The 27,219-nt window shown below is 39.8% G+C and overlaps 1 protein-coding gene and 1 long non-coding RNA gene across 5 annotated transcripts; both read left to right on the top strand.

Annotated features, from left to right (window-relative positions):
- The first annotated feature begins 721 nt into the window (after nt 1-721).
- Nucleotides 722-25,079, top strand: LOC137729836 (uncharacterized). Of its 4 annotated transcripts, XR_015960772.1 has the most exons (6): nt 727-1,291; nt 1,400-1,799; nt 22,319-22,463; nt 22,884-24,568; nt 24,805-24,857; nt 24,958-25,079. It is a non-coding gene; the product is annotated as an uncharacterized LOC137729836 (long non-coding RNA). The 4 variants fall into 4 exon arrangements; XR_015960770.1 differs by lacking the exon at nt 24,958-25,079 and adding an exon at nt 22,648-22,775 and having other exon boundaries at nt 722-1,291; nt 22,884-24,852; XR_015960771.1 differs by lacking the exon at nt 24,958-25,079 and adding an exon at nt 22,735-22,775 and having other exon boundaries at nt 723-1,291; nt 22,884-24,852.
- LOC137721013 (uncharacterized) lies at nt 4,527-21,921 on the top strand. The gene is made up of 3 exons (XM_088690177.1): nt 4,527-4,590; nt 4,789-5,508; nt 21,134-21,921. The coding sequence occupies exons 1-3, from the start codon at nt 4,527-4,529 to the stop codon at nt 21,199-21,201; spliced, it is 852 nt and encodes a 283-aa protein (XP_088546303.1). The 3' UTR covers nt 21,202-21,921.
- Nucleotides 25,080-27,219: the final 2,140 nt, after the last annotated feature.

Below are 27,219 nucleotides of genomic sequence, written 5' to 3'. Positions count from 1 at the left end.
GGCCCGGGACGGATCACTTCCCGGGCCCGCTCCACCACCGTAGCACGATATTGTCCGCTTTGGGCTTACCATTTCCTCACGGTTTTATTTTTGGGAACTCACGAGCAATTTACCAGTGGGTCACCCATCATGGGATTGCTCTAGCCCCCTTCTCGCTTAACTTCGGAGTTCCTACGGAACCCGAAGCCAATGAGCTCCCAAAAGGCCTCGTGCTAGGTAGGGATGGGAATATACATTTAAGGATCACTCCCCTAGGCGATGTGGGATGTCACAGACTTCTTCATCCAAATCGCCATTTAAAAATGCTATTTTTACATCCATTTGATGCATACGCAAATTATATAGGGAAAGAAAAATCTCATTTGGCACTCCAAACTTTCTATAATTAGAAAGAAAAATACACTTGTGAGGAGTGTAGAATAAGGTCTTTGGAGTGCTAATAACAATTCCTATTATATAAAGATGTCGATGCAAACAATACCCTAATTGATGTGAGCCTAGCTACTGGTGCATATGTATCGACATAGTCTAATCCCTTTTTTCTGCTAAAAACCCTTGGCAACTAGCCTAACTTTAAATGTATGAATAGACCTATCAATATTGTATTTTCTTCTAAACACCCACTTACAACCTATTGGTTTTTATCCTTGAGGCAAGTCTACTAAAACTCATGTCTGATTAGATATTAATGACTCAAATTATCTATTCTAAAATTGAGGAGCAATTGACTGTTCATTCCGCTACAGTCAATTGTTTGCCCCTCGATTTCACGCTATTTACAACAAAAACCATCAGATCTGGGCTGGGTTGGGAAGGTAATTCTTAAAAGTTAGGGGGTAATTGTGTCCGTGTGTTTGAGCCGAATTTCACTTTATTTACAAAATTGCCACCGCCTTTTCTCTCCCTCTTTCTCTCTCCCGACTCTGTCGATAACCATCCATCAAATCGCCCATCCTTTCCTTTTCTCACTCTGTGAGCTCATTTCCTACAACCCTAGCACTGTTTCTCTCTTATTTCTCTCAAATTCGAGAGACTTCTCTTTCCCATTTCTCTCAACCTAGCCCCAGCGCTGCTCACCCCATTCCTCTACATCATCTCAGTTAAATCCGTTCAACAATCACTGATGCACCTCCACACGAACCCATATCGAATTTTCCTCCTGCCCACGAACCAACCTCCATTTCGTGGATCCACCTTCGTTGCAAGTCGCCGACACCCACAAATGAACTCAGATACGACCATCAAAAGTAGGGCGGAGCTCTCAAAGATGTCAGATTTGAGAAGGGAAAAGGTAAAGTTTCGTACTTTAGTGTTTGATCCTGAAGTAGATTGAATTTTCACTATCTCGATTAAATTCTTCTATTTCCCAAATTTTCTACTCAAATCTAAAAAATTCCAGGAGCGGAGCGGAATTTAAACTGCGCGAGCTCTGCTTCCAGGCCTCCCCGAAACGCTTGCAGGTCAGTCGTCCGAACCGATTTCTGAATTTTGGATGCATTGCGTTTGAAAATGCCGAAAATTAATTGTTTTGTTGGAGTCCGATTGATTTCGAAGGATTGGCGGTGGTTTTTAAATTTGTATTTGTATTTGGTGCTTAATTTAAAAAATTGGAGTGAGTTTGGTGTGGTTCCGAGCTAAATTAAGTAATTAATTGACTCTGTAATTTTAAAATTTTTTCATTTGAATTTTGTTTCAGCAATTTCAGCTCAATTTCTATGTTTTATGAATTTTAATTTAATTAATGCTTTTGTGGAAAGAAATTTGAATTTGAATTTTTATGTTGTTTAATAGAAAGATAGGTGTGACAGCCTGTCCCAGAAACATTTTAACGCACGTGTGAAAGGACAATTTTGCCCCTAGTTCGTTTCTTTTACGTCTATTGGTTGTTTTTGTGTTGTGTTGGCATGTGTTGGGCCACACACTCACACTCACACTCTCCCTACCCCTCTGTCCATTTCCCTGTGATTGTCCCGAGGCCCCTTTCCTCCCATTTCCCTTGAAAACGTACGGACACACACCCAAAACCTATCAAACCTTTACAGATCGAGGGAACCAAGACCATTTTCGAGCTCGTGAGGCTGGGAGGAGTGCAGCTATACCATTTTCAGGTAAGAACATCAACGTTTTCACGTCGATTCCACGAAGTCCGATTTGGGTACTATTCATGCACACGTGATTTCTCACGTTTTAGGAAATTTGAAGCTCGTAGGTAGCTTGGTGAGGTCCCAAGGAGGCTCGGAGTGGTTCGTTTGAAGGATTTGGACGTCGGGATCACTGGTTTCGAAGTTGGCCGGAGTTGGGTTGTTTTGACAGGTGAGATTTCATGATTTTTAACCCTTAAAAGTAGTATAATTGTGTTCCTCTAGTTCCAAGCTTCAATTTGGTACCAATTTTGTCAAATTTGGGTGAAAAACGAAGGAGATATTGAAGTTTGAAAATTTTCCAGTTTTCCGGCGCCGACGACGGCGCCGGAGGCTCGCCGAAGAAGGAGACGGAATATTCCGTCAAGTTTGACGGAATATTCCTGACGCCGTTGACGGAATCTGTCAAAACTGACGGAATATTCCCTATGGCGTCAGTTGACGCCGTCAGCGTGCCAAGCACGTGCCTGCGCGTGGCCGGCGCGTGTAGCCGTGCCTTGGCCAGCGCGTGGGGGCGCGGGCGGCGGTGGAAAATGTTTCTAAAAATTTGGGTGTATTCCTGAGGTCGAGTAGAGCACGTTGGTATATTCATTTGCCCAATTTGAGCAATGTATGAGAAGTTATTTCAAAAAGTTGGTTATGTGCTTTAAAATTAACGTTTTTGTAATTGTTTCGCATATAGGTGATATGTATCCCGAGGACGAGCGTGGTCACTCGAGGCAGGGGGGCTACAACCCTTCCACATACTAGTGAGTGGGCTTTTGGTTTTCCGTATATACCTACATACATTTATTTTCCCAGAAATTGATTGAAGGGGTTATTTGTTTCATGCCATGCATTATATTATCGTTGTTTATGCACCATTAGTCACATTATTAGTTGCATACATATACATATGCATATTGGGTGCTGTGGACGCACAGGTAAGTGCCAGGTAAGTGTTATTCATGTTTATATTTCAGTAGCGATTCGAGATGCTTAGAGAGCTCTTAACCTGCAACCCCGGTGTTATTGCTCCTACCCAGAGTAGGGCACAGTCCTTCACGTGATGTTCACCTCCCGCACCACACGCTCAGCTTGGATCCAAGTTAAGTGCACAGTCCTGTCGTACAGACCACTTTAGGTGGTTCCGACTCGTAGGTAACCCGCGATTATTCGCACAGCCTTCACGTGATCGTAGCACTAGAGCGTTTATATGTATTACACCCAGGCCTGTCGTACAGACCACTTTAGGTGGTTCCAACTGGTGGGCAGGTTTAGTTATTGATATTGAGATTTGAGCTCTAGATGCAGCCGTACAGGTCACGTTAGGTGACTCCGGCTGCCAGATTATATGTTATTGATATGATTTATACCTGAGCACTTGCATTTCATTCTGAGGTTTCGACATGGCATATTCTTGAGCATGATTGGCATATCTATATACATACGTACATTTGTTCATTTTCTGGGAAGTATACAGGTTTTACGGCGAGGGGTTAGAATCTTGTTTTTGAAATGGTTTTTGAAAAGCTTTGTTTTTGCCCACTCACGCTTTTGTTTTGCGCCCCTTTAGGTTCTAGTTGTCTAGCAGGTTCGGTGGTTTCCCAGAGGGCTTTCCCGACATTTCTGACAGACGATCCCCAGAGTAGGGTCACCTTCGGGTGTACTTTTGTCGTATCATTTTCTTTTGGACTGTTGTAGGCTTACGCTCTGAACTTGTGTCTCACTTACGCTAGCACTTGATTTTATTAGTTTATGTTGCTAGTTTTTATTTATTCGTACTATTTGTATTACTATTTTATTAGCTTCCGCACCGTGGACATGGTTACGTCACCTCCATGTGACGGCCAGCACTCCCTGATCTTGGTCGGGGTGTGTCAGTTTGGTATCAGAGCCTAGGTTTGGCAGTCCTGTGTCTTTGTGAGTATTCTAATGGTTTTGGTGTCTTCTGTCAGAATTATGCCGCCTCGTCGGGAACCACGTCGCTTTGATTAGCCTAGTTTCCTCGATATTGCTCAGCTAGGGGAAGCTATTGCTACCGCCATTCAGTCGGCGATCCGCCCTCCCCAGATGACTCCTCTGGAGACTATGTATAATCTGAAATTGGATAAGTTTTAAGGTAATGAGGGTCATGAGGGCGCAGAGCGATGGTTAGAGCACATTGAGAAGACTTTTCGTGTGTTGCACAATCAGGGGAACCTTCTTGTTGAGAGGTGGGTCGAGACGACCTCATGGTTTTTGGGTACGGAGTCTGCAGCCTGGTGGGAGCAGGAACTCCGTCGCTTGACTTCAGCTGAGAGGACTGATTAGGATGTTTTCAAAGAGTTGTTCAAGAGAAGGTTTGTGCCTCCTGAGTATGTTGATCGTAAGAAGCAGGAGTTCACCGAGCTGAGACAGGGGAAGATGACGGCTAATGAGTACTATCGCAGGTTCACTGATTTGTCTCGTTACCATCCTGACGTTGCTGGTAATCCGACGGAGATGCTTCGTCGTTTCCGCCTAGGTACTAAGAAGAAGTGGCGTTCGATGGCGACTACTACCCACTGTGATACCTACCAGGATTTCTATGAGATATTGTTGAGGATTGAGGATTCTGAGGACATGCCGAGCGAGAGTGAGGAAGAAGAAAAAGATGGTAATCAGAAGAAAGATGACAAGGGTAAAGGTCAAGCGTCGCTCGGGCCTCGTAGGACACAGAACTTTAAGAGGGGTGGCTCTAGTTCTAGCTCTTCTAGTGGTGGTCTCAGCGCCATTGGACAGGGACGAGGAGGTAGGTTTTCTGGTGGTGCTCGAGGCCAGAGACAGGGTGATGATGGTAGAGGCAGAGCTCCAGTTTGCCGCAGATGTAATAATCGGCATTTTGGTGAGTGCATGCGTGGCAGCAGTGGTTGCTTCACGTGTGGGCAAATGGGACATCGGGCTGCGAATTGTCCCCAGAGTCAGCAGCAGAAGCCGCATCAGACTTTCATGCCACCACCTGCACCGATTCAGCAGATTCAGGGTCCGAGTAGTTATGGACAGGCAGGTCGAGGTGGTGCCTACCACTACCAGGGTGATGCTGTTCCTTATGCCCCGGGACAGTATCAGTATCCCCAAGATCCGTATTCTCAGGGTGGTTATCCTCCGTATCCTGGCGGCTATATGCCGTATCCTCCAGCTTCAGCAGGTGGTTCTCAGTGGTCTCAGGGAGGACAGTTTCAGCCAGGAGAGATTGCTACTAGTAGTGCGGGGTCTTCGAGGCAGTCTGGTCAGCCCAATCAGGGGCGTGGTACTCAGAGTCGCGGTGGTCAGACGAACAGAGGTCGCGGCGGACGACAGCAGACCCAGGGGCGTATTCATAATATTTCTCTGCAGGATGCTCAGAACAATCCGGATCTGATTATGGGTACGTTAAACATCCTTTGTTATTTTGCTAGAGTATTAATTGATTGTGGAGCTACACATTCTGTGATTTCTCATACATTTGCTCAAGTGACACAACCTCGCCCCACACCTCTAGGGTACGATTTAGAGTTCGCTATGCCTAGAGAAGAGAGATGTATAGTAGATCGTGTGTACCCAGGATGTCCAGTGATAGTTGAGGGTGTTGTTTTGCCAGCTGATCTTATCCCGTTGGATATTGTTGACTTTGATGTGATTCTGGGCACAGATTGGTTGCATTTCTATCGTGCCAATATTGATTGTTACGGGAAAATAGTTACGTTTCACCGTCCTGGACTACCTGTAGTTACTTTTGCGGGTGAGCAGAGTGGGGTGAGACATGGCGTTATTTCGGCTTTGCGAGCGAAAAAGTTGTTGTCTAAGGGTTGCCAGGGGTACTGATGTGAGATTTACTTGACACTCAAATTAAACCCTCGTTTGACAATTGTAGTAGAATGGATAAGTGAGGGATCGTTCTAGACCGGGGATTAGGAGGGCTTGCTAAAACCTTCTAAATTGACTTAAAAACATAAAAACTAAATTAAAATACTCTTAACAAGACTACTATGACTCAAAATGGCTTTGAAAAACTCAAATTGTCTAAAACAATCAAATTGACTCAAATAGAAGCTAGAACTTGATTTAGACGAATTTGCAAGTGTTTATGACTCCAAAAGCTTAAAGATACAAAAATAAAACAAATACGAATGATTAAGACTCAACGAAATATGGGGGAAATGTGTTTGGACGATATTAAATTAAAAAGACAGAATATAATTAAAGGCAAAATGTAAATATGAATGTGATGAAAATATGGATGATGGAATAGCCAAGGGGTTCTTCTCCACACATGTTACACTTGCATACAATATTGATTCTCAGTTGGTCTTTCGATAAGTTGTGAAACTCAATGCTCCAAGTTAATTAGGTCCGCTTAAATTAACTTTCAGATTTCCCTAGATTCGTTGGATTGAATGGAATACGCATTACAACCAAATTATTCTTAATCAAAGTCCCTAACTATGGAATACGCATGATAGAGACATTCAACAAAGATCATTAAGTTCAACGGAAATCATAAACATCGACGAGGCATTCGTTACTATGGAATACGCATGAAACTTATGCCAAGAATTCGTTTAACGCGATTGTTTATAGCAACCTCCACTACTTGTGAATATAAGTTCATAACGATTAGGTGAAACTCTCTTATATTCTAGCGTCATATTCATGCATGAAAATTAAGCTTGCAATCCTAATGAACATACATAAATAATTTATCAATCAAACAGTTAAACGAATTGAATCCACAACTTATGAAATACCAACCAAAAGTAATCAATTCATATTGCAAATATAAACATAGTTTCGAATCACCCCCTAGCTAAAGGGGGTTTAGTTCCTCATAACTTTGAAATCAAAGAAACCCCTAAACATTCCAACAACTCAAACTTGAATTGTATGAACGTTTAGGCACTCTTCTCTTCCATTCTCATACGTACAAAACAAAGAGAATTAAATTTAAACTTTGAAATCAAAGAAACACCTAAAAATTCCAACAACTCAAACTTGAATTGTATGAACGTTTAGGCACTCTTTTCTTCCTCGTTGTTGTAGCACAAGGTCTAAGTGAGCTTTGGGGATTATGTGAAGTGTTTTGGAGGGATGGGAAGTGGTTGGATAGTGGCTGCAATGAAGGAGAAAAACTGCACAGAAAATGGAAGGGGAATTGCGGCAATGGATGTGTATTTGTGTTGTGTGAAGTGTTGTGAATGGAAATATGAGATATGAATTCAATGGGGAGTGAATGAATGCCAAATGAATGAGAATGCAAGGGTTTTTATAGGAGGAATGGAGATGTATATGGCTGTTTGTTTAAGATGCAAGTGGCTAATTAATGATGGAAAATAGTTAGGAAAGCATGTGAAAGCTGAAAATGCATATGGGGTACACGGCAATGATGCTTGTTGGTGCTGAAATTGCATGTGTGTGAGGTGTGTAGGTGCTGAAAATGCATGTGAATGCATGGCATTTGAAATGATTGTTGTTTGGAATTGAATGTGAAGACATGTGAAAGTGGAAATGCATGTGAAGATGTTGGAAATGGGAATGAAGGGGATACACGGCAATGTTTGGAATGTGGAGAAAAGGGTGCATGTGGTTGTAATGTTTGTTGGTTAAAGATGCATGTGGATGTATTATACAATGGGAAAGTATGTGATTGAATTAAAGGATGCAAAGTGAATGAATCATGAATCATTGTGGATGAAAGGTGGAAGTGCATGTGTTGATGACTAGGTTAGTGGGTGGAAATCTGAAAATGGCAAATAGGAATGGGAGCTCACGGTTTGAATGTGTAAAGTGTGTGTGAATGCATGTGAAGATGCAATAAATAATGCATGTAGGGTTAAAGAGGGAGAATGTGGTGAAATGATGAAGTAGGAAGGTGGAAATGCATGTGAGATGTTTGGAAAGGAATAAAGAATGAATGGTGGAAATGTGAGTGAATGATGTGCATGTGTGAGAATGCATGTGGAATTAAGAGGAGTATGGAAGTGAAATAAATGAATGATATGTTAAGTGATAAGTGAATGATATGTAGTGAGTGATAAGTGAATGGTTTGATAAGTGATAAATGAACTAGTTTAAAGGGCTAGGGTTTAAGTACATAGAATGGGCCTAAAATAGGTTGGTTTGTATGGCATAATGTGTTTGATTGGGCTAGAGGTTTTCCATGGCTCAAAGGATTTGTTTGATTGGGCTAGGCCCTTTGTTTGATGCCCCCAAAGAGCATACAAGGCTTCAATTTCGTCCATCCTCTTTGCTCCATGATTAAGCTATCCAAATCATGCCCAAAAATGCTCCAAATGGCCTCAAAATGCACTTTCTTGCTCCCTAGGCCCTTAGAACCTGAAAACACACAAAAGAAGCATAAAGGACTTAAAATAACGAGAGAAACATAACGTAAATGCACGAGAACAAGCCATTTAAGTCGCATGAATATGCTCCTATCAGGTACTTAGCTCATGTGGTGTTGGAGGAGGCTGCTTCTAGTAGAGTTGAGGATGTGAGAGTAGTCAGACACTTCCCCGACGTTTTCCCTGAGGATTTACCTGGTTTACCCCCAGATCGAGACGTGGAGTTCACTATTGAGTTGCTTCCAGGTATTAATCCTATTTCCTTGACTCCTTTTCGTATGGCTCCCGCTGAGTTAAGGGAATTGAAAGTTCAGTTGCAGGAATTAGTGGATGAGGGTTTCATTCAGCCTAGTACTTCACCGTGGGGAGCTCCAGTATTGTTTGTGAGAAAGAAAGATAGAACTTTGAGGCTGTGTATTGATTACAGGCAATTGAATCGAGTGACGATTAAAAACCGTTATCCATTGCCTCGTATCGATGATTTGTTTGATCAACTTCGAGGTGCTTGTGTATTCTCCAAGATTGACTTGAGATCTGGATATTATCAGCTGAAGATTAGTAGGGATGACTGATAGGAGCATATTTATGCGACTTAAATGGCTTGTTCTCGTACATTTACGTTATGTTTCTTTAGTTATTTTAGTTCTTTATGCTTCTTATGTGTTTTCAGGTTCTAAGGGCAAAGTATGCAAAAGGATGCCTTTTGGAGCCTTTTGGAGCAAATTAGAGATTGGAATGGATATCATATGCTTGGAGCCAAAAGGATGGACGAAATTGAAGACTTGAAGTAGGAAAGTTAAATCCTAAAAAGATCTCATGTTTGAGCATCATTGAAAACTCCTACGCATTTTAGAACACAAAAACAACATTCCTAGCAACCTTAGGACATTGTCGTGTGTTTCCTTGTGTCTCCCTTCCTTGCCATGCAAGGAAGGGCTTTGTTCCCTATTTTAAATACTTAAACACTACCACTTATCATTCACCACATATCATTCACCACTTATCATATCAATCATTCACTTATCACTTAACATATCATACACTTATCACTTATCACTCATAATCACCTACTTCACCTACAACATCCACCTACTTCACCTACAACATCCACCTACTTCACCTACAAATAACATAGCCATATGTTCCCTCCACTACTCCTATAAATACCCTTGCATTCATTCATTCATGGACATCTCATTTCATACACAACACACCACAAACACATCCCTTTCTCTCTTAGCCGTGAGTCTCCCTTAGAATCCAAAAACCATCTTTCCATTTCCATCACTCCTCACTCCATTCCACACTTCCATTCCCCCAAACCAACTATCCTTAGACCTTATGCTACAATAAAGAGGAAGAGAAGAGGGCCTAACCGTTCATACAATTCAAGTTTGAGTTGTTGGAATGTTTAGGTGTTTCTTTGATTTCAATGTTTAATTTTAATTCTCTTTGTTTTGTATGAGGAACTAAACCCCCCCTTAGCTAGGGGGTGATTCGAAATATATGTTTATGTTTGCATTTTGATTTGATTACTTTTAATTGCGTTTCATAAGTTGTGGATTCAATTTGTTTAACCGTTTGATTGATAACTTATTTATGTATTTTATTGAGAGTGCACGCTTAATTTTCATGCATGAATATGACGTTATAATACAAGTGAGTTTCACCTAATAGTTACGAACTTATATTCACAAGTAGTGGAGGTTACTTATAAACAATCGCGTTAAACGAATTCTTGGCATAAGTTTCATGCGTATTCCATAGTAACGAATGCCTCGTCAAAACTTATAATCTTCATAGAGCGTAATGATTCTTGCTTGTATCTCTATTATGCAATCATGTAGGGGACTTGTGGGGAATGTTTTGGGTTGTCGTATGCAATCATCCAATTCAATAACGTTAGGAAGATTTGAAGGTTAATTTAAGCGGATTTAATTAACTTGGAGTGTTGAGAATTAATGATTTATTGAAACGCAATTGGAAATCATTTTATTATGCAAGTGTAACATGTGTGGAGATGAACCCCTTGGCTAGCATCCATTCATCCATACTTTCATCATATTCATATTTACATTCTGTCTAGTTTATTTAACTTGTTTCGTTATTTCAATTTTCGTATAAACTTAAATCCCCCTTTACTTTAATGTCAATTTAGTTAGAAATCATTTTAGTTTGTGTTTTTAAAAGCATTTTGAGTCTTTGGTTTGTCTTAGTGTTTTAAAGTTTAGTTTTACATTCTTTGAGTCTAGTTTAGTGTTTTATATTGTGTTTTTACGTTTTTGAGTCAAATCCAAGTGATTAACAATCCCTCCTAATCCCCGGTCCAGAACGATCCCTACTTACACTTATACTATAATTTGACGAAAAGAGGGTTTAATTTGTGTGCGTATAAATCACGCAGCAAATTTTGGCGCCGTTGCCGGGGATTAGAAAATTTGCTAATCCCTTGGATTATTTGTTTCTGTATTGTCTTTTAGATTTAGTTTTTTTTTATTTGTGTTTTGTTTGTTAAGAACAACATGGCACTTGATAACGCTTCTCTTTTGTCACAACTCATGGAAAGGTCCCAAATGCAAAGAGTTGATATATTTAATCTTCAATCAAGGAATAACGTGTTTTCCAATACTTACAATTCGGATTGGAGTAATCATTCAAACTCTATGTGGTGGGAACCTCAAAATGCTCAACAAGGAGGATATTGGCAGCCACCACAACCTCATATTCAATATGCCCAACCAAATTTAAGTTCGTCAATAGATTATAATCAAAAGCTTAACGAATTAATTTGTTTGGTGCAGGGCTCACAAAATCAAGACAATGAGGCTCGACAAGAAGACAAAAGGTTGGATCACTTGGAAAAGCAAATTGGGCAGATAGCGGAGTTCGTAGGACAATTTTGCGACCAAGGCAAACTCCCTAGTTCAAGCATTGTAAATCCGAAGGGAGGATTTGAAGCACCTTTGCCGGAAGCACTTATTGCTCCTACGCCATCTAATTCAAGTAAGGTTGTTCCAATTAGTTCTAACCCCATTCCACCTAATATCCCTATTCCTTGCAGGTTCATGAATTCCAAGGAAGAAGAAAGTGAAAAAGACATCTTGGAAGACCTTCCAAAGGTGCAAAGTAGGGAATTTCATGAATTCATCAAAGGGGATATACTTGAGACAACAATGCCCAAAGAAGTTGAATTTGATGACATTGGACAAGTCATAACCATCACATGCAATCCGGCCAAGTCCAATATCCCTGAAACTTTCAAAGGAGTGGTGTTTGTCATTGAGTTCTTGTCAGACAAAACAAGTAAGTCATTTTTTTCAAATTCCATTACATTTTATACTAACTTGTTGTTTTTTATGAATCAGGCACCTACATTAGAATTCAAACCAATGCCGGTTCACTTCAAGTATCACCTTCCATTCAAGGACCAATTCCATGCCGTTTGATTTTATTTATGTTAAAAAAAAAAAAAAAAAAAGAAAGATACTAAACATGGAGAAAGATGGAGCCTTCACAGAGGATGTTTACGTGAAGCCCCACTACGAGGCGTCGAAGCAGAAGGAATAGAAGCGGAAGGCATAGGAGCAGAAGGCATAGAAGCAGGAGGCATAGAAGCGGAAGGCATCGGAGCGGAAGGCATCGGAGCTAGAGCATTCCAGGCCTCAATACTTGGCCAAGCGCTGGATGACCCAGGAAAAAGGTGCCTCTGGAGATAAGACGCAAGCCTTTGACGGTCACTGTGAATTCGACCCTCAGATTCTTGCAGCTCATCAAGCTTCCTCTTCATCCCCGACGAATAGTTATTTGCAAGCACATGCAAACTTCTATTCTCGTACTTAAGCTGCTGGATCTCTTGCTTAAGTCTTTCCACCTCTGCCATCAACGATTCCACTTGGCGGGACCGAGCAAGCAGGCGTTGGCCCATGTTGGACACAGAACTCGCACACTGAACACTAAGTGCGAGGGACTCTTGAACGGCCAACTCATCGGACCGTCCTGACAGCAGCCTACTATCTTTTGGAGTGAGGAGGTTTTTAGCTACTATTGTAGCTGTTGTGGCGTCCTGCATCACAGAGTCTTCACCTGAAAGAGGACCGTTAGAAGATAAAAAAGAAGGGCGCCATACATTACCTTGACGGGGCGCAACCGGATCGCTGCTGAGACTCAAATCTAAGCTAAGGTTCGATGAGTTTGCCATTTTTTTCAAAAGTGTTCAAAGAGAAGGGGTGGATGGAGTTAAAATTTCACAAAGGAACGGAGTCGAGTTTCAGGAATGGGAAATCTTCAGAGTGTGTGTGTTGGGGTGATTGATAGCTCTATAAAAAGCCAAGACGACGCGTCCACCGATTCAAAGAGCCGGATTTTCCGGCGTAATTTAGGCGACGCTCCCTCGGCTTTTCAGAAAACGCGTTCAACTTTGTCAAAAAATTTCTGACAAAGCTGAAAACACGTGGAGGCCATCATCGCATCTACACATCTTTAGCCGACAAGCGCAAAGTTCGGCGACGCTTTCTCTGCTTTTCAGAAGACGCGTGCAGCTTTGTCAAAAGGAGCCGCATCTGCACTACCACGTGTCGTTCAGAAAGCGAAGGGGTGTCGTTCAGAAATCGAAGGGGCGCCTGCTCAGAAATCGAAGAGGCGTATTCAAAGATCGAAGAGGCGCCACTATTTCAAAAAGCCGGATTTGCGGGATCAAAACGTTTGTCGACAAGGGTAAAAAGTACCACCACTTGATATTATCTCTATATATGTCGACCTTCGTCTTTTATGGCAGGGCAAACCTGAAGAAAATACCCAACTCTCCCTCACCTCTGAGGGCGTACTCCCAACAAAGCCTTTCAAAATACTCAATTCTTTCTTCTTCCCCAAAGATTATACCAGATGCCTGGAGTACATATGACCCAGGAGGAAACGGCGGATTGAAGCATGTGCTGATTCATTCACCGCTTCTTCAAAGCAAAGGTATCTCATATCATCAAGGTCAAAAGCAAAAGTATCTCATATCATGCTCTTTCCCTGTCTTTTTCTTTGTCCTTGTTCTTACTTGCATGGCAAAGTAAAAGAAGCAATCAGCCGGCACTTGGAGTCAGTCTTCCGATCTGGAGCCAACTGCCTGGAATCTATTCCTGATTACTTACCTAGTGTTGCTCTCGAGTAGTCATCTTCAACGGTTGATACACTTCCAGAGAAGGGACCACTCCTGCAAAGATTGAACAAAGAAACAGATAACAGGAGGAAGCTCAGACCTTCGGGGGAAACCAAAAGAACCATCCTGCTGCCCAGTTCAAGAAGTAGCACAAAGGAAAATCAACGATGGGCAGAAACCAGTTCAAGAGTAAGCCTGTGGAATCACAAAGATCAAAGCCTCAATGCAATCACCAAGGAGAAGAGGGAATTTACACTCTATAACCAGATTTGCGTCCCTAAACTCTTCTCTTTGTTAATTACATTATGCCATGTTTAATATGTTTAGTTGCTTTTTGTGTGTTTACTTATGTTTTGTGTGAATCTATGCTTAAAACATTGAGGACAATGTTTGATTTAAGTGTGGGGGGGGGGGGTAACTAAAGTGTTTTGATGCAAATTCGTAGGGTTTTATCCACCATAACTTCTAATGTTGTTCCTTGCTGTTTTAAGGTGTTTTTAAGTTGTTTTAGAGTGTTTTAGTGTGTTTTGTTTTATAATTCGAAAATCCCATAAAAATTTGAAAAATTGTTTTGAAAAACCCAAAAAGAGTTGTTTTAAAAGTCGTTTTTGTGTGTTTGTGTCTTAGGGTACCTTCCAACACAATGATAAGGATTTGGTTTATAATTGCATGACGGTTAGAAAGAGTTATAAACATAGAGAAAAGTTTGATTTACTCTTGGTATATGCTTGGTTATGGTTATAATGTATGACTTCACATGCAATCATAAAAGAAAAATTCGTTTTTGTAACATGCTTGAAGGAAGAAACTCAAACAAACGCTACATCCCTGTGAGACTCGAGCCATTACTTTCTTTGGAGAGTTATTTTCTGTGATTCTTTATTTTCTAAAGTTGTTGCATGATCTCATTATTCCTTGCTTGGTTGCTACTTAGAATGCAATTGTATCATGATAGAACTAAATGCTAGAACTCATGCCCATTTCATTCAAAGCATGTTATTGATTTGCATAACACATATAAAAGAAGAAGTTGTGTAGTGACCACCACCATAGCCAAATAGCCTTACTTCCCATACTTCGTATATGTTGTAAGTTTTAACCCCGTTGAGCCTTGTTTAGCCTTTATTCTTTGTTTACCCACATTTTCCTCACCTAGCCTAGTTTAGGACAATCCCCACCCTTGTTCTTAAAAGATAGTGAGCTTGACTTAATTGAATTCCTTTTGAGTTACATTATGAAAGAAAATAAGTGTGGGGGAGAGAATGTTTAAGTGTTTATGTTTTGAGATTCAAAAGAAAAGAAAAAGAAAAGAAAAAAAAAAAAAAAAAAAGAGAAAAGAAAGAAAGAAAGAAAAAAGAGCTTAAAAAAAAAAAAAAAAATGAAAGAATAAGTGATTGAAGAAAGGTTCCAAAACACCAATTCTGGGCGTAAATTGTCTAAATTCTCCCTTTTTGTTCAAAAGTTGAGTTTTCATTCAAAAGTGAATTCTAAGTTGATTCAAATGCTTTGCTCACTATTTCTTTAAAACCTTTGTTTTCCATATCCCTTCTTTGTTATCCACATACCCCAAGCCCCGTTACAACCCTTGACTTCTATCTTGAGTGTTGTGTATTTCAATTTGTGGAGTTTGAACTTGGTATGAGCATATGGTGTCACTGGTTCTCGCGTCTAAGTAGTAGCATTCCATTCATGAGATCATATCTAAACATGCTTATTAACTCCAGAAAATGCTTTCCTTATTATAACATATGTGAGTGTTCGTCTACATGTTTACATCAATCTTCTCACATATACCTAGTGTAGGGTGTGTAGTCAGAAAATCTGTGTGAAAAACGAGAGTACATCTAGTAAGAAATTGAGGGAATTCTCTAAGGCATGTTACTACATTCAAAACATGGTTTTAAATGCTTAATTGTGAACTAGTATGTGGTGACTATGAGTAAGAATGTACTTAAGTGTAAAGATGGCTCAAATCTGTGAGAATAATGATTTTTAATTTGTCATGTGCATTGGAAGTTCCTGATACGATTGTTGGAAGGTGTAGGTTGTGTTTTGTTCTTTTTGTTTTGTTTTTCTGTTTTGCTCGAGGACTAGCAAAAGCTAAGTGTGGGGGTATTTGATAGGAGCATATTTATGCGACTTAAATGGCTTGTTCTCGTACATTTACGTTATGTTTCTTTAGTTATTTTAGTTCTTTATGCTTCTTTTGTGTGTTTTCAGGTTCTAAGGGCAAAGTATGCAAAAGGATGCCTTTTGGAGCCTTTTGGAGCAAATTAGAGATTGGAATGGATATCATATGCTTGGAGCCAAAAGGATGGACGAAATTGAAGACTTGAAGTAGGAAAGTTAAATCCTAAAAAGACCTCATGTTTGAGCATCATTGAAAACTCCTACGCATTTTAGAACACAAAAACAACATTCCTAGCAACCTTAGGACATTGTCGTGTGTTTCCTTGTGTCTCCCTTCCTTGCCATGCAAGGAAGGGCTTTGTTCCCTATTTTAAATACTTAAACACTACCACATATCATTCACCACTTATCATATCAATCATTCACTTATCACTTAACATATCATACACTTATCACTTATCACTCATAATCACCTACTTCACCTACAACATCCACCTACTTCACCTACAACATCCACCCACTTCACCTACAACATCCACCTACTTCACCTACAACATCAACCTACTTCACCTACAAATAACATAGCCATATGTTCCCTCCACTACTCCTATAAATACCCTTGCATTCATTCATTCATGGACATCTCATTTCATACACAACACACCACAAACACATCCCTTTCTCTCTTAGCCGTGAGTCTCCCTTAGAATCCAAAAACCATCTTTCCATTTCCATCACTCCTCACTCCATTCCACACTTCCATTCCCCCAAACCAACTATCCTTAGACCTTATGCTACAATAAAGAGGAAGAGAAGAGGGCCTAAACGTTCATACAATTCAAGTTTGAGTTGTTGGAATGTTTAGGTGTTTCTTTGATTTCAATGTTTAATTTTAATTCTCTTTGTTTTGTATGAGGAACTAAACCCCCCCTTAGCTAGGGGGTGATTCGAAATATATGTTTATGTTTGCATTTTGATTTGATTACTTCTAATTGCGTTTCATAAGTTGTGGATTCAATTTGTTTAACCGTTTGATTGATAACTTATTTATGTATGTTTATTGAGAGTGCACGCTTAATTTTCATGCATGAATATGACGCTAGAATACAAGTGAGTTTCACCTAATAGTTACGAACTTATATTCACAAGTAGTGGAGGTTACTTATAAACAATCGCGTTAAACGAATTCTTGGCATAAGTTTCATGCGTATTCCATAGTAACGAATGCCTCGTCAAAACTTATAATCTTCATAGAGCGTAATGATTCTTGCTTGTATCTCTATTATGCAATCATGTAGGGGACTTGTGGGGAATGTTTTGGGTTGTCGTATGCAATCATCCAATTCAATAACGTTAGGAAGATTTGAAGGTTAATTTAAGCGGATTTAATTAACTTGGAGTGTTGAGAATTAATGATTTATTGAAACGCAATTGGAAATCATTTTATTATGCAAGTGTAACATGTGTGGAGATGAACCCCTTGGCTAGCATCCATTCATCCATACTTTCATCATATTCATATTTACATTCTGTCTAGTTTATTTAACTTGTTTCGTTATTTCAATTTTCGTATAAACTTAAATCCCCCTTTACTTTAATGTCAATTTAGTTAGAAATCATTTTAGTTTGTGTTTTTAAAAGCATTTTGAGTCTTTGGTTTGTCTTAGTGTTTTAAAGTTTAGTTTTACATTCTTTGAGTCTAGTTTAGTGTTTTATATTGTGTTTTTACGTTTTTGAGTCAAATCCAAGTGATTAACAATCCCTCCTAATCCCCGGTCCAGAACGATCCCTACTTACACTTATACTATAATTTGACGAAAAGAGGGTTTAATTTGTGTGCGTATAAATCACGCAGCAATGACATTCCTAAGACGGCGTTCAGGACTCGTTACGGTCATTACGAGTTTCTGGTTATGCCATTTGGGTTGACGAACGCACCAGCTGCTTTTATGGATTTAATGAACCGGGTGTTCCAGCCATATTTGGATAGGTTTGTTATTGTTTTCATCGACGACATTTTGGTGTATTCGAAGTCTAAAGCGGAGCATGTTCGACATCTTACTTTGGTGTTAAAAAGGTTGAGGGAACACCAATTGTATGCTAAGTTTAGCAAGTGCCAGTTTTGGTTAGATCAAGTTGCGTTTTTGGGGCACATCATTTCAGCTCAGGGTATTTTGGTGGACCCTCAGAAGGTCGCAGCTGTGGAAAGTTGGGAACAACCGCGAACCGTCACTGAGGTGAGAAGTTTCCTTGGTTTGGCGGGGTATTATCGGCGTTTTGTTAAGGATTTCTTTGTACCTGCTTTACCACTGACGAGACTAACGAGGAAAGACGTTAAATTTGAGTGGGATGATAAGTGTGAGCAAAGTTTCCAGCAATTGAAGCATTGTCTCACTCATGCACCTGTTTTGGCACTCCCGGACGATAGTGGTGATTTCGAGGTTTATAGCGATGCTTCCTTGAATGGTCTGGGATGTGTGTTGATGCAGCATGGTAGGGTGATTGCTTATGCTTCACGACAGTTGAAACCTCATGAGTTGAATTACCCTACACATGATTTGGAGTTGGCCGCTATTATCTTTGCGTTGAAGTTGTGGAGACACTACTTTTATGGAGAGAAATGTAGGATCTTTACAGATCACAAGAGTCTTCAGTATCTTTTTACTCAGAAGGAACTTAATCTTCGTCAACGAAGGTGGATGGAGTTGCTCAGCGATTACGACTGCACGATTGATTATCACCCTGGTCGTGCAAACGTAGTGGCTGATGCACTTAGCAGGAAGTCTCAGGGCCGTATCAATGCGTTGTACGCTAGTCGTATTCCTCTTTTGGCGGACTTGCGTGCTACAGGAGTGAGGTTAGAAGCAGAAGATCGAGAAGTGGCGTTACTTGCTAATTTTCAAGTTAGACCAATTCTAGTTGATCGGGTGCTTGAAGCTCAGGTATCTGATAGGGAGACTCAAGAACTAATTCAAGCTCGAGATCGTGGAAGGAGGAGAGACCTCAGAGTTCGTGATTCAGATGGCATGTTGATGCAAGAGGGTAGAATGTTCGTGCCTAATAATTTGGAGTTGAAGAAGGAAATTCTCGATGAAGCACATATCTCGGCTTACGCCATGCATCCAGGAGTTATTAAAATGTATCACACCATTCGACCATTTTATTATTGGCCGGGTATGAAGAGGGAGATAGCTGAGTATGTGAGTAGGTGTGCTGTTTGTCAGCAGGTCAAAGCGGAGAGGAAGAAGCCGTTTGGGTTGTTGCAGCCGCTTCCCGTTCCAGAGTGGAAATGGGAAAATATCACTATGGATTTTGTGTACAAGCTTCCGCGTACACATAATGGTTTTGACGGCATTTGGGTGATTGTTGATCGGCTCACTAAGTCGGCACATTTTATTCCAGTGAGAGAGAAGTATTCTTTGGGCCGTTTAGTGGAGTTGTTTATCTTGAAGATTGTGAAGTACCATGGTGTCCCTGTGAGTATTGTCTCGAATTGTGATCCACGATTTACATCCAAGTTTTGGGTGGCTTTTCAGGAAGCTTTGGGCACGAGACCACTTTATAGTACGGCGTATCATCCTCAGACAGACGGACAATCAGAGAGAACTATTCAGACTTTGGAGGATATGTTGCGAGCTACGGTGCTACAGTTTAGTGATGCTTGGCACCAGCGGTTGGATTTGATGGAATTTGCTTACAACAACAGCTTTTATTCGAGTATCGGCATGGCGCCATTTGAGGCATTGTATGGTAGATCTTGTCGCACACTGTTGTGTTGGTCAGAGGTTGGAGAAATGGTTTTAGTGGGTCCAGAGATTGTTGAGGAGACTACTCAGAATGTTCAGGTGATTAAGTCTAACCTGAAAGCAGCCCAGGACAGGCACAAGAGTTTAGCAGATCAGCATGCTACGGACAGAGTGTACGAGGTCGAAGATTGGGAATTCTTGAAGCTTTCACCGTGGAGAGGTGTCGTGAAGTTTGGAAAGAAGGGTAAGTTGAGTCCCAGGTACATCAGACCATACATGGTCACAGAGCGAGTTGGTGAGGTAGCTTACAGGTTGGAGTTGCCTCCGGAGTTGGCTAGAGTGCATAACGTTTTTCATGTGTCTATGCTTCGACATTATGTTGCTGATCCGTCTCACGTGAAACCTCCTCAACTGTTAGAAATAAATCCAGATTTGACTTATGACGAAGAACCGGTGACGATCATCGATTGGAAGGAAAAAGTTTTGAGGAATAAGTCAGTGATGTTAGTGAAAGTTTTGTGGATGAATCATTCAGTCGAGGAAGCTACGTGGGAAACAGAAGATCGGATGAGGGATTTGTATCCTCGGTTGTTCTTTGACCACTAGGGGTTGTTATTTGGTTGTTTTGAATTTCAGGACGAAATTCTATTAAGGTGGGTAGGTTGTGACAGCTCGTCCCAGAAACATTTTAACGCACGTATGAAAGGATAATTTTGCCCCTAGTTCGTTTCTTTTACGTCTATTGGTTGTTTTTGTGTTGTGTTGGCATGTGTTGGGCCACACACTCACACTCTCACTCTTCCTACCCCTCTGTCCCTTTCCCTGTGATTGTCCCGAGCCCCCTTTCCTCCCATTTCCCTTGAAAACGTACGGATACACACCCAAAACCTATCAAACCTTTACAGATCGAGGGAACCAAGACCATTTTCGAGCTCGTGAGGCTGGGAGGAGTGCAGCTATACCATTTTCAGGTAAGAACATCAACGTTTTCACATCGATTCCACGAAGTCCGATTTGGGTACTATTCATGCACACGTGATTTCTCACGTTTTAGGAAATTTGAAGCTCGTAGGTAGCTTGGTGAGGTCCCAAGGAGTCTCGGAGTGGTTCGTTTGAAGGATTTGGACGTCGGCAGCACTGGTTTCGAAGTTGGACGGAGTTGGGTTGTTTTGACAGGTGAGTTTTCGTGATTTTTAACCCTTAAAAGTAGTATAATTGTGTTCCTTTAGTTCGAAGCTTCAATTTGGTACCAATTTTGTCAAATTTGGGTGAAAAACGAAGGAGATATTGAAGTTTGAAAATTTTCCAGTTTTCCGGCGCCGGAGGCTCGCCGGAGAAGGAGACGGAATATTCCGTCAAGTCTGACGGAATATTCCTGACGCCGTTGACGGAATCTGTCAAAACCGATGGAATATTCCCTACGGCGTCAGTTGACGCCGTCAGCGTGCCAAGCACGTGCCCGCGCGTGGCCGGCGAGTGGGGGCGCGTGCGGCGGTGGAAAATTTTTCTAAAAATTTGGGTGTGTTCCTGAGGTCGAGTAGAGCACGTTGGTATATTCATTTGCCCAATTTGAGCAATGTATGAGAAGTTATTTCAAAAAGTTGGTTATGTGCTTTAAAATTAACGTTTTTGTAGTTGTTTCGCATATAGGTGATACGTATCCCGAGGACGAGCGTGGTCACTCGAGGCAGGGGGGCTACGACCCTTCCACATACTAGTGAGTGGGCTTTTGGTTTTCCGTATATACCTATATACATTTATTTTCCCAGAAATTGATTGAAAGGGTTATTTGTTTCATGCCATGCATTATATTATCGTTGTTTATGCACCATTAGTCACATTATTAGTTGCATACATATACATATGCATATTGGGTGCTGTGGACGCACAGGTAAGTGCCAGGTAAGTGTTATTCGTGTTTATATTTCAGTAGCGATTCGAGATGCTTAGAGAGCTCTTAACCTGCACCCCCGGTGTTAATGCTCCCGCCCAGAGTAGGGCACAGTCCTTCACGTGATGTTCACCTCCCGCACCACACGCTCAGCTTGGATCCAAGTTAGGTGCAGAGTCCTGTCGTACAGACCACTTTAGGTGGTTCCGACTCGTAGGTGACCCGCGATTATTCGCACAGCCTTCACGTGATCGTAGCACTAGAGCGTTTATATGTATTACACCCAGGCCTGTCGTACAGACCACTTTAGGTGGTTCCGACTCGTGGGTAGGTTTAGTTATTGATATTGAGATTTGAGCTCTAGATGCAGCCGTACAGGTCACGTTAAGTGACTCCGGCTGCCAGATTATATGTTATTGATATGATTTATACCTGAGCACTTGCATTTCATTCTGAGGTTTCGACATGGCATATTCTTGAGCATGATTGGCATATCTATATACATACGTACATATGTTCATTTTCTGGGAAGTATACAGGTTTTACGGCGAGGGGTTAGAATCTTGTTTTTTGAAATGGTTTTTGAAAAGCTTTGTTTTTGCCCACTCACGCTTTTGTTTTGTGCCCCTCCAGGTTCTAGTTGTCTAGGAGGTTCGGTGGTTTCCCAGAGGGCTTTCCCGGCATTTCTGACAGACGATCCCCAGAGTAGGGTCACCTTCGGGTGTACTGTTGTCGTATCATTTTCTTTTGGACTGTTGTAGGCTTACGCTCTAAACTTGTGTCTCACTTACGCTAGCACTTGATTTTATTACTTTATGTTGCTAGTTTTTATTTATTCGTACTATTTGTATTACTATTTTATTAGCTTTCGCACCGTGCACATGGTTACGTCACCTCCGTGTGACGGCCAGCACTCCCTGATCTCGGTCGGGGTGTGTTAATAGGTGCTTGGATGGGAGTGGACGTAGGAGCAGGAAGTGTTACGAGGAGGGGAGGTAGTAGCCTCATCTGCTGTGTTGCAGTAGTGAAGTGATTAGACGTCGGTATGGCATCTGCTAGCCTAGGGAATGGTGGAGTTGGCAGTTCAAGGTATGTTAGACAATAGATATGGCATAAGTGATAAGCCATTTTCCCTCTCTGCAAGTGTTAACCTCACCCTGTATGGGATTATGAAAAGGAGGGGCTTTCTTTTGCTTTGCGTTGCAAGGGATAGAAGGAGACTTAATTTACTATATTAGCCTTATGAGTTTACGGACCTTCTAATATTTCATAGTGGGCCTGGAAGTAATTTTCCGGGAACGGGAAAGGTAATCGAGATTAGTCTCTGATTGTTTGATCATCCTATATATATTTGATGAAGCTTCAACTAGCTTCTACCAGACAACCCCTCATTTCTTTATGGTAATTAAGCTTCATCTTTAATTGTTTATTGTCTGATTAGATTATTATAATATTTGGGTTGTTGGATATGTTGGATTTGAATTGATTTTTTGTTTTCATATTTCATAGTGATGGATTTTCGAATGAAATGCACTCAACCCTAAATTCCAGTGGGGGTGGCTGAAGCAGTTGCCGGATATGACTTATGGCAGCCAAGGTTCCTTTATTGTCATGCTTTTAGTTTTATAAAATATGACAAGTTGATATAAATATATATGTATATAGAGAACTTACATCTCTTGATAGATTGTGTTGCTAGATAGTTTTTCATTTTCCTGCTCAAAATAAGTTTATCATGTTATGCTATCCAACTATTGATTTGGAACAACGTTATGTAAATACTTTATTCTGTCCAACTATTGATTTGGAACAACGTTCTGTAAATACTTTTCACACCATACTTATAACACATTAGTCCTGTATTTGAAGACTTATATACAATACTTATAATTCGGATGAAGAGATCCCGATCTTTGTTTTTGGGAGTTTTTTTATGCTTTGCTTTTTGAGCGAATCTTTGTTTATCATTTTTTATCATAACACGGTCATATGGTGTTACTGTCCGTTCTTTTAGTTGTTAAAATCTGCTTTTTTGAGTTGTACATGGAACTCTTAACGTAGAATTAGTAAAATGCAGGTGCAGAATGAACAACTAATCAATGTGAGAGAAGCTTTTAATTTTTTTGGGTTCAATTTTAAATGGGTTGTTATCAACCATTGAATTGCTTTTGGAGTTTTCATTTGATAAGAGAGATGGGGGATTCTTTTGGGTGAAACTTTTAATCCGTGAGATTTTTAGTTAGGTTGTGTTGTGGGTTTTTGCAAATTTCTACCGTGTTTATGCATGCATTTTTTGTTATAGATATGGAAGAAAATAGCATTACAGGGTGTTGAGGGTTTGTTGGTGGGGGAAGGCAGCAGCGTTAAGATTTTGCAGGTGAGATATTAGGGTGAGAGAAAAAGGGGACAAAGAGAATCGAAGACACATTTGGGAATAGGGGTAGCAAAACAGGGGAAAAGAATATGACAGAGGAATGGACTCTTAATTTTTTCTTAACTGGTTTGAGATATTGCTTGCCTTTGGGGTCGTCGTTGGCGTCAAGCATTTGGTGTCAAGCGGTGTCTGTTTTTTAATAACTTTTATTATTAATTTTTATGTCATTTGCCATTTTGTATCCTAGGATTTTTGAATTTTAACGTTCATTATCGGTTTTTAAATTTTTTTTTTCTTCGTTTGTTTGTTTTATATGTTGTGTTTGTGCTGGGACACTGTTTTGCAAGTTCTCTTTCCATTGGGACCGCTGCATTTTTAAAGTGTTGAGGGTGAGATTTATATATTCAAAACACTCCATTTTTTTTTTCCAAATATGCGCGTTTGGTTCTCTTCGGTTTTAAATGTTTAAAATTAAATGGTTATTTGGATAAAATGGTTTATTAGTTTATCTTATGTGTTGTGATCAGGAATTCAATTGGATTGGGTAAAATGCTTTATCAATTTACGTTATAGGGAATTTTGTGTATTATGGTCTGTGAGTTTTATTGCTCATCGTTTGTTCTTTTTTCTTTGTTTGCCGGTTTCTTTTGCTGGGGATCACTACAGTTTGGGAGTCAAAATGACCACACTACCCCGTCAAGGGTTCAGATCTTGCCGTCAGGTGATATGAGAGAGGGGGTTTGATTGCCCAATTGGTTGTTTCATCAATTAATTGTGTGCAAACATTTATGTGTAATTTTTTACTTCTTCCACTTAAATGGTAAGATCAAATTAAGCTAAGAACTTTGGGTTTTGTAAATGTTGTGTAATTTAATTATTCATATTATCAATTAATTTTGAGCAAACATTTCTGGGTAGTTGTTAATTTCCCTCAATATTTGATAATAATTAAATTAAAGCTGAGAACTTTGTATTTTGTTCATTACCTGCCGTAGATTTTACTTGACAGAGAAAATGTATTTTCCTTGATATTATTCATGTTTTGTTTTCTTTCAGATCGCATTGTAATGGGTCTCTTTGGAAAAACAATTCTTAAGAGCAATTGTGAGGTTTGTTCTTATATCGTACATGAGTGTTTTTATAACTCTTTTGCACAATTGTTAGTATTTGTAGTTGTGATTGGTGTTGTCCTGCATGTTTGTCTTGAAGAAATAAGACATTACTTTTGATAAACCATATTGGGAGTGAAGGAATCTCTTTTTGACTTGGTCATCTTGGAGTACATTTCTACTAACTTGGTACACTATGGAAATTCATGAACTCTTTTACTTGCCCCTTTTTATATGTATTTGTTAATTACGACCCGTCGCATTGCGCGGGCATGAATCCTAGTTCATTATCTATAGCCTCTTTCCAAAAAACTGCATCTCTTAAAGTTATTGTTGGAAATGTGCCTTAAAACCAATCATATAATGATACTTTACGGACATTTCACATGTTTAACTAATCTAGTTTAATATAAAGAGCAAAGATTATTGTTTTAAGTTGTCTCATATAAATGTTATATGCTTAAACGATAAGTCAAAGGAATATGCAATTGGGAGAATATGATCTAAAGAAGTTAGATTCATGAGACCATTCTCTTTCGTATACATATTCTAAACGTTCTTGATCATAGGATTTCCAATTGAGCATTAACTCAAACACACGCTCGTTTTATCCCACGAATACTTAAAACTGTGAAAATACACTCCAAATGGAAAAATAGTGTACTTTTGACGCCAAATAAGCGTTTGATCTTCTGAGATCTCATTCTTAACGTCTTAGTAGCGTATTATATGTACTTATTTGCTTAACTTACAAAGCGTGTCAAACACATGCTTATTTTACCCCAGTGACATTGAAAGAACAAGATAGGAGCATAAACACTTTAAACTCTCTCAAAGAAGCAAATAGGCTCAAAATAACTCACTAAGGTAGTCTCCATTATTCTTCTTCCAGAATTTGAGCATGGTACTTTTACCATCGTAATTCCAAGAGTAACAGCTTTGTAAAAGAAAATAAGATACGAAACTTTTTCATGACAACATTGTAGTTTTGTTTGTTAATATAGCCCTCATATACATTCACATTAGTAAGTAAAAGAAAACTTAACCAAAACTAAAAACAAAGGAAAATTTTCAATCCCACACCCCCAAACCTAAACTAAGCATTGTCCTTGATGTTTAAAAATGAATGGAATGCATGCAGTACAAATAGGCAGTGTGACATCCCACATCGCCCAGGGGAGTGATTGATGCGAGATTTATACGCACACAAATTAAACCCTCTTTTTGACAATTGTAGTATAAGTATAAGTAGGGATCGTTCTGGACCGGGGATTAGGAGGGATTGTTAATCACTTGGATTTGACTCAAAAACATAAAAACAAAGTTAAAAACGTTCACAAAGACTCAAAGGACTCAAAACAAGTTCAAAAGACTCAAAACTGCCTAAAAACACTAACTAGGCAGTTTCTGACCTTAAACCCAATGTTGGACGAATTTAAGATTATGGCTTGATTCAAACGTAAAATAACAATATAAAACACTATACTAGACTCAAAGAATGCAAAACTAAACTTTAAAACACTAAAACAAACCAAAAGACTCAAAACAACACAAACACAGTCAAATCTGCCTAAAAACCACTTTCTGGGCAGATTTGAGCACAAACACAAATTTGGACGAATTTGTGTAACAAAATGACTCAAAACTCTTATAAACACAAACTAAGACACTTTCTAACTAAATTAGACAATAAAGTAAAGGGGGATTTTAATTTGACGAAAATTGAAATAACGAAACAAGTTTAATAAATTAGACAGAATGTAAATATGAATGCGATGAAAATGAATGGATGAATGCTAGCTAGAAGGTTCTTCTCCACACATGTTACACTTGCATAATAAAATGATTTCCAATTGCATTTCAATAAACCATGAATTCTCAACACCCCATGTTAACCGTGATGCACTAATTAACCTTCAAATCTTCCTAACGTTATTGAATTGGATGGGTTAGCGCATACAACAATTCAAAACATTCCCCACAAGTCCCCTACATGATTGCATAATAGAGATACAAGCAAGAATCATTACGCTCTATGAAAATTATAAGTGTTGACGAGGCATTCGTTACTATGGAATACGCATGAAACTTATGCCAAGAATTCGTTTAACGCGATTGTTTATAAGCAACCTCCACTACTTGTGAATATAAGTTCGTAACTATTAGGTGAAACTCACTTATATTCTAGCGTCATATTCATGCATGAAAATTAAGCATGCACTCTCAATAAACATACATAAATAAGTTATCAATCAAACGGTTAAACAAATTGAATCACAACTTATGAAACGCAATTAGAGGTAATCAAATCAAAATGCAAGCATAAACATATATTTCGAATTTCCTCATAACTTTGAAATCA

Source organism: Pyrus communis, chromosome 3 (genome assembly GCF_041283825.1).
Source record: "Pyrus communis isolate YQ-2024b chromosome 3, ASM4128382v1, whole genome shotgun sequence".
NCBI lineage: Eukaryota > Viridiplantae > Streptophyta > Magnoliopsida > Rosales > Rosaceae > Pyrus > Pyrus communis.
Note: the sequence above shows the minus strand (reverse complement) of the source record. Positions and strands in the feature narration are given on the sequence as shown.

What these genes read in the sequence shown, in the direction of transcription:
- LOC137721013 (XM_088690177.1), top strand. Translation starts at nt 4,527, where the DNA reads ATGACGGCTAATGAGTACTATCGCAGGTTCACTGATTTGTCTCGTTAC. An exon ending in TTACCATCCTGACGTTGCTG is followed by an intron (nt 4,591 to 4,788) that starts GTAATCCGACGG and finishes ACAAGGGTAAAG; the next exon opens with GTCAAGCGTCGCTCGGGCCT. An exon ending in CAATCCGGATCTGATTATGG is followed by an intron (nt 5,509 to 21,133) that starts GTACGTTAAACA and finishes TTTCGCATATAG; the next exon opens with GTGATACGTATCCCGAGGAC.